This window comes from Oxyura jamaicensis, chromosome 8, assembly GCF_011077185.1.
Source record: "Oxyura jamaicensis isolate SHBP4307 breed ruddy duck chromosome 8, BPBGC_Ojam_1.0, whole genome shotgun sequence".
Lineage (NCBI taxonomy): Eukaryota > Metazoa > Chordata > Aves > Anseriformes > Anatidae > Oxyura > Oxyura jamaicensis.
In genome coordinates this window covers 20,513,510-20,524,053 of record NC_048900.1, presented here as the reverse complement: position 1 = coordinate 20,524,053, position 10,544 = coordinate 20,513,510, and the positions used below count along the sequence as shown (strand labels likewise).

General features: G+C 47.5%; 2 protein-coding genes across 2 annotated transcripts; one reads left to right on the top strand and one right to left on the bottom strand.

The window, feature by feature from the left end:
- Positions 1-132: 132 nt before the first annotated feature.
- On the bottom strand, positions 133-1,477 carry FAM183A (family with sequence similarity 183 member A). The gene is made up of 4 exons (XM_035333272.1): positions 1,308-1,477; positions 966-1,025; positions 680-783; positions 133-430 (listed from the first exon to the last, which is right to left on the bottom strand). The coding sequence occupies exons 1-4, from the start codon at positions 1,438-1,440 to the stop codon at positions 341-343; spliced, it is 387 nt and encodes a 128-aa protein (XP_035189163.1). The 5' UTR covers positions 1,441-1,477; the 3' UTR covers positions 133-340.
- A 62-nt stretch (positions 1,478-1,539) lies between these two features.
- PIF1 (PIF1 5'-to-3' DNA helicase) lies at positions 1,540-9,967 on the top strand. The gene is made up of 12 exons (XM_035333270.1): positions 1,540-2,079; positions 2,151-2,256; positions 2,416-2,541; positions 2,631-2,784; positions 3,296-3,410; positions 3,481-3,587; positions 4,009-4,148; positions 4,829-4,935; positions 5,672-5,759; positions 6,338-6,483; positions 7,464-7,655; positions 7,980-9,967. The coding sequence occupies exons 1-12, from the start codon at positions 1,591-1,593 to the stop codon at positions 8,034-8,036; spliced, it is 1,827 nt and encodes a 608-aa protein (XP_035189161.1). The 5' UTR covers positions 1,540-1,590; the 3' UTR covers positions 8,037-9,967.
- Positions 9,968-10,544: the final 577 nt, after the last annotated feature.

The following is a 10,544-nucleotide window of genomic DNA, read 5'->3' as shown; positions in this document are numbered from 1 at the left end:
TCGTGAACTTGAATTCTGGGTCATGTTGCTGATGTCAAAATGAGAAGTCTGAAGCCTGTCAAGAAGTTGAAGGGTTTTCTTAGACTACTTGTGTAGATGGTTTTGGAAACAGCGGCAAGACAAATGCAGAAGTCTTATTAATAGGTTTATTTTTGTAACTATTGTCAGGCTGCAAATCTGGACAGATGGGTTCTCCCTTTTCTTGTAGTCTTCTGGTGCCAGAAATCTAACACATTTGCCTAGTAACAAACAGGGTCTAATACATTATATGTCATTAACTGCCTCAGTCTACGTTGTGTGGCTTTGCCATTCTCCTACTGCAACTTCTCATACTGCTTCTTCAAGGTGCCACACGGCAGCTGCCTAGTTTAGTGATCTCTGTTTTCCGGCGTGGGAAGTAGAGTCTGCGATCACTGCGGTCTACATCAATCTGGAAAACAATTATAGGCTGAAGTCATGGGCTTTTCTAGAATGAGTATAGTCCCTCCAGAGAAGAGTGATGTGCTAAAAAAATACTAATGAGTAAAGTACCACTTTATTTTAGTATATACTGTTCACTGTTTCAGTACAGTAGAACCTGGTGAAAAAGGATAATTTCATTTCTGAAACAGTTCCTGGCTATATAAACTCAGTTCCCCCTACTCATGCAAAGAGCTGAATCCTTAACCACTCTACTCACCAAAGGTGTTGTGTTCCAGCCTATTTCCTGGCTTTCAGTTTGTGGCTCTGAATATTTCTTTGTTGGCTCCAGTGCAGCATGATGAATAACATTCAGAAACTTTTCTGTTGGTTTAAGGGACACAAATACAAATGAAAGGCAGTATGTTTAAAACCTAACAAAATACAAACCAGTCACCAGTGATGGCACGGGACATCTCAACCATGTCCAAACAGCAAGACACCCAAGGTGGGAGGCAGTTGGTTGTTTTCTCATAGTTATCACAAGCAGTTCAGAGCTTCCTTACCATCTGCAGGCTCTTCGATATTGTCGTGCCAAGACATAGGCTTCTTGGTGACTGTGTGAACTGAAAAAAGAATTAAGTGAATTGCTTTAATGCGCATTTAGCACTGCAAACAGCTATAGCTTATCTATCATGGCAAATATTCTTTGTGGTTATTTCCCCAGTCTAAGGCCAACTATTTTACTGAAGCTGTAAAGGCAAAGCAGTATTTGAGAGGAATTTGAGAGTATTTGACAGCTTCCAGTTGGAAACTGGAAGGCCTTCAGCATGCTGGAGGCCATGGGTGCTGAGGGCAAGCTGCCAGGAGCACCTCATGGCCCAGGGGCCCCGGCCCGGCCGCCTCACCGCGTCTGAGCGGGTTCAGGCCGTGCTCGGTGTGCAGCCTGAGGCACCGCAGCTCCTTCCGCACGCGCTCGCCCAGCAGCCGGTCCAGCTGCACCGGGTCCGGCTGCTCCCTCGCCCCGCCGCGGGCCGCCATGGCTCCGCGCGGCGTCCCGCAGCCTAGCAACGCGTGACGCACCGCCCGGCTCGCCCGCCCTCCCGCCTCCTACTGGCCGCCGAGTTAAAGCCCCCGGCGCTGATTGGCGGCGGCGGCACGCGGCCGGTTTGAACGGGCGGCAGCTGTAAGATGGCGGCGGCGGAGCTGCGCTGCACCGTGGCCGTGGAGGAGCCGCTGCCGGGCGGGGCGGCCCCACGGCGCCGCGTGGTGCGGGGCGCGCTGGTGCTGCTGGGCCGCAACGAGCTGCGGCAGCCGGTGCTGCGGGTGCTCGGCGGCGGTACCGGCAGCGGCGCGGCGCTGAGCTTCCCGCTGAGCGGCGACGCCGTGCGGCTCTTCGCCCGGTTCGCCGGCGAGGGGCGGGCGGCGGTGCGGCTGGCCCCGGGCGGCGCCCAGCTGCTGCTGTCCGACTGCCCGCCCGACGCCCTCCGCCGCTTCCTCCGCCTGCTGCGGCACAAGCTGGCCGCCGGCCCGCAGGGCGCCCCGCGCTGCCCCCGCCTGCTGGCCCGGCCGCCGCCGGCCTTCTCCATCATCAGCCCGCTGCGGGAGCAGGACGTGCTGCGCCGCCCCGGCCGCCCCCGGGCTGACGGCGGCGAGGAGCCGGGGCAGCGCCCGGCGGAGGTGAGGCCCCGGGATGGGGCGGGGCGGCCCCGGTGAGCCGCCGCCGCCCTCACGCTGCTCCCGTCCCGCAGGTGCCCCGTGCGGAGCGGCGGCCCCCGGTGAGGCTCTCGGCGGAGCAGGAGGCGGTGCTGGGCGCGGTGCGCAGCGGGAAGGGCGTCTTCTTCACCGGCTGCGCGGGTGAGGGCCGGGGGAGGCCGTCACCGGGGGAAACCCTCGGCCCCGAGCTGCTGCTGCTGCTGCTTCCCGCACCCCTGCGGTTCCGGCACTCCTCCGGGAGTGAGCGGAGCCCCTGGGGGGGAGCCGGGGGTGAAAGAGGTTTCCTCTGCCTCCTCCTAGGGACCGGGAAGTCGTTCCTGCTGAAGAAGATCGTGGGCTCCCTCCCTCCAAATAGCACCTATGCCACAGCCAGCACCGGGGTGGCAGCGTGCCACATCGGTGGCACGACGCTCCACGCCTTTGCAGGTAATGGTCGGTCAGGCAGTAAGGAGCTGAGGGCTCCCTTTCCAGGGAGTTAGGAGCTTCCCAAAGCTTGCTTTCTTCTCCCCTGCCAGGGATTGGCTCTGGGAAGGCGCCACTAGAGCAGTGTATCCAGCTGGCAGAGAGACCTGGAGTGCGCCAGCACTGGCTGGCCTGCCAGCACTTAATTATCGATGAGATCTCAATGGTGGATGGCAAGTTCTTTGACAAGCTAGAGGCAGTGGCGAGGTGAGTGATTGTCAGGTCAAAAAAAAAAAAGTGAGTTTCCCTACACTTCCAGGTTGCTTCCTTCCTGAAAGGAAAGCCCGATATCATAGCCAGCATTAGGACAGACCTTTAGCTTGAGATAAGTTTTGACCGTGATCACATCTTCCCAGCTGTGGCTGTTCTGGTTGTGGTTTCCATCTCCAGAGCAATATGCTCTCTATAGAGCTGAGTCTAGAACACACAATGAACTTGTCTTGATGATGAACATTGAGGAGCAGGAGACAGCTGTCGTATAACAGCTACTGAAGAAGACTGGCAATGACGTTTTGGGTGGATAGGCAGAGAAAAATGAAAGTACTGCAATAACATTGCTTAATTATTTCAACTGTTCTGACACAGCCAAGGATAACCATCTTTTAATGTGGATGTTTGAACATACTGACAGAGAAGTAATTTCAGAGAAGAAACTTCTGAGTCTTGGCTATGGTCAGGTCCTGGAGGGCATTCAGAATTTCTCTTCCTTTCCTTTCAGAGCAGTGAGGAAACGGGATGAGCCTTTTGGAGGAATTCAGCTAATCATCTGTGGGGACTTCTTGCAGCTACCCCCAGTGTGCAAGGCTAACGAAGAAATCAAGTTCTGCTTCCAGGTAGAAAGCTGTCCGTAAGCTCGCCCTTGTACTTTGTCTGTCTTTTCTTAACAAGAAAATGATTTGCCAGGCAAAAAGCTGGAGGAAATGCATCCACATAAACATGGAGCTCACTGAAGTGCGGAGACAGACCGATAAGACGTTTATCTCGCTCCTGAGTGCGGTCCGTTTAGGCAGGTGAGGAGAAACTCAGCTCTTTCTGTTCCCTGCTGATGGAGCAGAGGGAAGAGCCATTTGTTACCTCTTCCTTGTGTTCTCTGTGAGGGGTGTGTGGCTGGGGGCAATAGCTGTGAATGCATTAGTCAAGGTAAGGCAGTTTACTGTATGCTGCTATGGTAAGGAAGGACCAAGGACCCTTTCTATTATCCCTCTTTACAACTTCTGCTAGGGAATGCAATTGATATCAAGCTGGCAATGTCTGGGAACGGACAGGGGTACACACTTATGTGGCTCTCCAATTTTGTGTAGTTATGTCTCTCCACCCTTCTTGCTAGAGGCTTGGGCTTGCAAAGCCTGATGTAGCAGTGTGGGAGTTGCTGCTGCTCAAGACACGTTCCTGGTTGCTTTCAATAATAATCCCTTTTTTTTGGATCCCCAGGTGCACAGAGGAGGTTACCAGTCTGCTAATGCAGACAGCTACTAACAGGTCTGAGCGTGATGGGATCCTGGCTACACGGCTCTGCACTCACAAAGATGATGTAGAACTAACTAATGAGAAACGCTTGCAACAGCTATCAGGTGAACTTTGTGCAGGAAGCTGCTGGCTTCAGGACTGAGCTCTAAGTGGATCCAATGGGGATATTGCGGTGACAGGACAATCGGTGTTCTGTCATGCACAGCAGTGCTAGTCTGAGCTGTGCGTGTAGGAGTTGAGCTGCCTGGAGAGAAATTTCACAAATTTCTTCTAAATCCACCTTGTTACTTAGTGTGCAACAGACAGTGAACTTATTGCTTGCAATGGGATAGGGTGGGTCACTGGTGCCTCCCCACCTCTGCTTCTTCCTTCTGTAGCATCTCAGGCCATGGTCTAACCAATGCTACTTGAGTTATCGGGCTATTTCATTTTTGCCTCCTTGTCAGGCCCAAGGATTCCTCCTTAGTCCTCTTTGGAGATCTGGTGTTGGCAGTGAGTGAAACTGGCTCTGTGCTCAAAATGGCAATTGATCAATTCCTGTTTAATTGCTGGTCTTTAATTCCCAAGCCTTCTTGTGCTCTGGGAGGTGTGCTGGGAGGAGAGGTATCAATGAGCTTTTCACTGTTGGGTAGAACAGGGCTTGTGTGAAAGTGTCATACCAGCAGGGGAGAGGAGGGATATTAAAAGAGGAATTGCTGTAACAAATAAAAGCTGAGTCTCCTGCAAACACTGCATAGCTTATATCCAATGGTTGTAATTTGTGACTCCTTTCTTTCCTTAACAGGAGAAGTGCACAGTTTTGAAGCTTTGGACAGTGACCCAATGCTCGTGAAATTAATTGATGCTCAGTGTCCTGTGGGTGGTAAAGTTGTGTTAAAGGTTGGAGCTCAGGTGAGTGTGTGTATGTATGCTTGTTTGGGAAAGTCCAGCAGATCAAATGGTGTAAGAAAAATAAACAGTATATAAATCTATACAGTAGATTAATGTATAGAATGCAGATTATGTATGGAAAACCCATACCAACAGAAGACTACCCCACTCTTTGTGTCCTTTCTGCTTGGAATCCAAACAGAAAGTTGACTTGATTTGAGCTCAGGTCTCTGTCCCATGGACAGTGGTGAGCACTAGGACTTTGACACATTTCCCATCAGGCACAGAAGCTTCCAGGAAGCAGAGGGCATAGGCAGTCCTTGCCTGCAGTCTCAGCTTCAGGCATAGCAGCCTTCCTGACCTGTAAGCGCAAGACACAGATTGCCAAATGTGAAGTACTGGGCTCTTTGTGTGCTGGGGCTGTCAAAGCAGAACAGGTTGTGTTAAAGCAGCAACGCTAGGTGCCCAGAAATTATACATATCTAAGCTTGTTGTCATTTGGGAGGAGGAAATCTGTTCCCTGGATCTGACATTGCAGCTGTGGACAGAAGCAACACAAGGGAAAAGTGTTCAGTGCTGCAGAACTACGTAGCTGGGAATCCTAGGAAGGGAAGGCTGTGCCATAAATTCAGTTTAATCAGAGATTATGCTCTATTCTGCAATAGGATAACATGGACATGCTTATGCTTTCTGGCTAGAAGCTTAGCTAGAGGTGGCTAAACAGGCTAGAAAGGGATTTTTTCTTTTTCCCTTGTAGGTGATGCTAGCTAAGAATCTGGATGTGTCTCAAGGGCTGGTCAATGGAGCACGAGGAGTTGTTGTGGGATTTGAAAGTGATCAGAAGGGTAAAGTAGCCTCTTTTTTTTTTTTTTTTTTAAAAAAAAAATTAATGGACTTGTTAATTTTCTTTATTGTTTAAGAATAATCTAAGGGAAAGCAGGGAAGAGATCTCTGCAGCAAGAGGTTTGTGGTTTTCATGGGCTGTCATGTCATCTGCTGCATCAGCTGCAGCCTAATCTGTAAGGCCTCCCATGTTTGCTTCTCTTTATTCTCTGGATACGTTTGCTCATTTTGTATTTCTTTCTGTGCTGTTGAAACAAGTCTTGGTTGTTTTCATTTTCCTCATAATAATGTTCTGTTACCTGCAACATGTATTTCTCTGAATGTAAACTGATAAATTATGAGTTTAATTCATCTGCTTAAGTAAGTCCCAAATTTAATTTCAGGACATCCTACTTAACCATGTGTGGGCTCTGTTTTTTTTTATGACATTTTCTAACGTAGCCCTAAAACTCATGAATGACTGGTATGGGATAGAGGTAAAAAAAACCAAACAGCTCGTAAGGCTGCTGGCTTCCTGCTGTTGAGTGTCAGGAATACACCCTTGTTTTTCTCCTATTCCTTTTCCTTTCTATTCCTACAGGGCTTCCCAAGGTGAGGTTTCTCTGCGGGGTCACGCAAATCATCAAAATGGAGAGGTGGGTCTTCAAAGGGCCACCTGGAGTTCATCTGAGTCGCCAACAGTTGCCCCTAAAACTGGCATGGGCCATTTCCATTCACAAGAGTCAGGTGGGTGTTCTTACGCAACTGTCTATAGGCTTGTATACTGTCATAAGCCTTCTCTTTTGGGTGAGCTTGCATTGCTGGTGAAATGGGAAGGAAAAATGAAAGGCCCTTGTGGGGAAGCTCTCAGGTATGTATGTCTCTAGTTGCAGGGAAGACAGCATCTCTTCTGATCATGATGCTTGTCTATAAGCTTAGTTCGGTAGGCAATAGTACTGCTAGCCCGTCTTGGATCCTAGAGTTTCCATAATGGTGCTGCTGTCTACACGCTTGGTGTTGGACTGTAAATCAGCAGTAGTTAACTGCTGTGGGCTGGTCAGGATTGTGTTTCCTTATTAATTATCAGCATTTGTGACCCTGAGGTTTGCTTTGTGTACCCGAGGAAGCTGCAGTAGTCACAGATGTGCTATTTGGACTAAACTGTCCCTTTGATGCGTCTCTTTTTTAATGTAACTCATGCAGTTACTACCTCTCTGGAATGATTCATACAGTCTGATAAACTCCTCTCAGAAAGAGACCTATGAGCTTGTTCCCAAGCCATGTTGTAAATTTTTGCCTCCTGGGATTTATTTCTCTTGATGCAGGCGGGGTGTGCCAGAACTAACCCAGACCCTCTCTCAGATGTACTGCTTGAGAATGATGGCTCCTCCAGTTAATTACCAGGAGTGAAAACAGTGGGACTTCTTTCCCTGCTGTGATGGGTTCATGGGATTTGTAGAGTTTCACACAATAACAGGCTTGTAAGAGTTACTGGATTCTACTGTCTGATAGCAGTTTACTGACGTTAGAAAGCTGTCGTTTTCTTTCTACCATTTCCCACCCTTTAATCAGTTAAATATATAGTCAAACAAGGGACCTTCTTTCTCATCAGGCTTGTACATCGAGGATGGTACAGCCTTTAACAGGCTCACTGGATAGGTTAGTATTGATGCAATGTGGTGTTCTTTGTGTATATTGTATAACAGATTTCTCTCTGTCTTTGGTAGGGCATGTCTCTAGACTGTGTGGAAATCTCCCTGTCTCGTGTCTTTGAAAGTGGGCAGGCTTATGTAGCCCTTTCCCGAGCCCGTAGCCTTGCAGGTCTCCGTGTTCTGGATTTTGACCCAAAAGTAGTGAGAGCTGATCCTTCTGTGTTGCATTTTTATAGACAACTGAGACGTCATCAACTTCTAACCCAGGTAAAGAAAAATCCCGTGCCAGCGAAGAGAGTCTTGTGCAACCAGGATGACAGGTGTCTGGGTTGAGCGCTTTATTTTACTTCTTAAGCAAGATCGTTCAAACTAAAACTTGTAATGGCAGGAGAAATGAAACTGCAGGGAGGGGGAATGCAGCAGGGCAGCTCTCAGCAGCAAAATCTCCTGCAGTGTTGGTGTTATGGTTCCTGGCCACATGGGTGGAAAGGGGGGTAGGTGGGATTCTTTGATTCTCCTGCTGGAGTAAGGAGTAAATGAGAAAAAGAGGAAGTGGTAAACAAGAAATCTCTTATTTTTTTTCCTCCTCAGGATTCACTACACACCCATTCAGATGCTGATGAGAAAGAGAACTGGAAAAACAGCTGAGAATGCTCTTCTGGCCTCTGTGAGGCATCAGCACATGGTTGAGTTGCAGTGATCTTGCTGTTGATTATATTTGATAATGAAGATGAAGTCAGAAGATTTTTTTTAAGGTTTATTTCATTCAACTGACTCTGGATGTATAAAATGTCCCTGTCTTGTGCCTCTGAAATTTAGAAGTCCTCTGTAGCCCCTTTTTGGGTCCACAGTCCCAAGCACTTGTGTGTCTCCAATTTGACTCTAACAAGCAAAATGACTGAATGAGGATGTTGCTGAGGGACCTTCCTATGGTTCTATCCTGTCTGCCTGGCTGCATTTTTATCCTGCACGTATGTGGACTGCGTAACTTGTATTTTTTTCTTCAAGTATACCACTGCTGAGAGATGGGAAGTGTGTGTCCCCGTTGCCTGAATGAACTGGATCTGTTCACTAGAGCTACTGACATGAGGGAAAGCAATGCAGAGTATTTGGAATACATGTGATTCTCCTGCAAGTATGCAGCTGCCAGGAGCCAGACTATTGCTTCATATTGCATGTTGGGATGTTTTTGCATTTCAAATGTTTAACACTAGTAGGCTTTGCACAACTTAAACCACAAACAAAAATGTAAAAATTTGTACATTCTATTATGCTGATAAACATTCATTTTGTTAGCCTGTTGTGTACAGTAACACATGATTTTATTTTTTTAATCCTTCCAAGATGAGATAGCACTGTTAAAGTTAGGAGTAAGTCCTACATTTTCTACCCATAATCATGGAATTACAGGAACTGGGAAGATCCATTACCCCTAGAGCAAGAATGGAGTGAGCAGAGAGGTGCTGATGGGACACCCATTTGTTTAAACACATTAAGTTCTTTCAAAGGGGAGGGCATTTGTTAGAAACAATGTACAGATAGTCAGATGGAAATTGAATGTGTAATAGAGAAATGGCTAAGGACCTGAGAAGTAAACCATAACCACTTATTTCAGCAAAAAGGAGGGCTGAACAGCATATACTGTATTTTTAAAGCCTTAATAAAGGAGAAGATTTGCTCTTTGTATTGCTTAAAGCTTAAGTAACTTGTATATTTTTAAATGTTTAATAGGCAGGAACAATGTGAAATAACAATGTCTGTTAAAATGGTGTTTACTCTTGGGTTAGACTGTTACAAAGGATATACCAGCCATTTCTTGTCATACACAATATAGGGATTTATTGACAGATTAGAAGAGTAATGAGCTAAGAGATCTTAAATGATTTTAATCTGAATTAAAGTTTTGTAATAACAAGATAACTTAGAGTTTAAGAAGGGTGATCATGCACAATGCGAATAAACTATTGTGATCTTGAAGCAGCTGACTTAACCGCAGCTTTCATGGATTAAGGACTGACACTTCCAGTTGTATGCTTTTTTTTGTTGTTTGTTTTGGTGCTGATTTGATGTTAGAGATAAAAACCAAAACTTAAAGCTGGAAGGCGTAGTAACTTTCATGTTAATATTAAATATATGTGAAATGTTAGGGTTGCCCTTTCAGAGGTGAAGCAGGGGAAACAGAATAGCAGTGGCTTATGATGGCTTGACAGTTGTCCTGAGGCTGAAAGGGGTTTGTCTGTAAATTTTAGGATGTTCTCACTCACTTCCAGCTAAAGCAGATATAGACTGCAGTTGAATACTGCTATTTAAATCCTAAACGGAGCAGTTAGGACACACACAAGCTATCAGCCTCTGTTATGGGTCCACTGCAGTCAGGACTGTAATGCTGCTTTTTTAATAGAATAAAGCAACCATCTCTATGAAGTAAAAATGTTCTTACAATTAAACTGTTTGCCAAGTACCTTCACAGGCATAGCAGACTCAACGTGAGGAAAATAAATGTAATTTATTACCAGTTAAAATATATTTGGATATTGAGAAACAGACAAATTAAAAAAATAAACACAAAAACACCTTGCCACCACCCCTATTTTTTTTTTTTTTTTACAGACTCGACTTCACTCCTTTTCTGCCACCTCCTCTACCCAGCTGCACCCTGTGGTACAGGAAGAGGGGGAACAGGAGCTGGGGTCAGTCCATAACAGATCCTCTCAGCTGCTCCTTACCCTTTCCCCCTGCCCCAGCAGGGACCCTCCCTACAGGCTGCTCTCCCTCAGGAAAATCTGCTTGGCTGTGATCCCCTCACAGGCCTCAAGGGAGGCCCAGCTGCAGCGCAGCAGGCGCCTCTTCCCCTTCCTCCTCTGTCCTTGCTGTCCACAGAGCTGTTTCTCACACTTTTCCCCCTCACATCTCACTGCCATGAGATGTTTTGCCCTTTCTTCAACAAATTATCAGAGGGGCACCACCAGTGTTGGGGCTGGGCTGCCGTGGGGCTGCTGTGGAATTGGCTCAACCCAGTCCTGTCCTGTCAGGCCCTGGGCAGCCCCGGCCTCCCCTCACAGAGACTCATGCAGGCCCCTGTGCAGATACCCCACGCACCAAGTCTGTTGGTTTCCTTTGAAATTGCATCTCTACCCTCTCCTGTAGCTGCTTGTA

Bases quoted from the DNA above. Each gene is read 5' to 3' on its own strand.
- PIF1 (XM_035333270.1), top strand. From the start codon at position 1,591: ATGGCGGCGGCGGAGCTGCGCTGCACCGTGGCCGTGGAGGAGCCGCTG. The intron at 4,936-5,671 runs GTGAGTGTGTGT...TTTCCCTTGTAG, and splicing joins TGTTAAAGGTTGGAGCTCAG to GTGATGCTAGCTAAGAATCT. The intron at 7,656-7,979 runs GTAAAGAAAAAT...TTTCCTCCTCAG, and splicing joins GTCATCAACTTCTAACCCAG to GATTCACTACACACCCATTC.
- FAM183A (XM_035333272.1), bottom strand. From the start codon at position 1,440: ATGGCGGCCCGCGGCGGGGCGAGGGAGCAGCCGGACCCGGTGCAGCTG. The intron at 784-965 runs GTAAGGAAGCTC...TTAAACCAACAG, and splicing joins TATCGAAGAGCCTGCAGATG to AAAAGTTTCTGAATGTTATT. The intron at 431-679 runs GTGAGTAGAGTG...ATTGTTTTCCAG, and splicing joins GCTGGAACACAACACCTTTG to ATTGATGTAGACCGCAGTGA.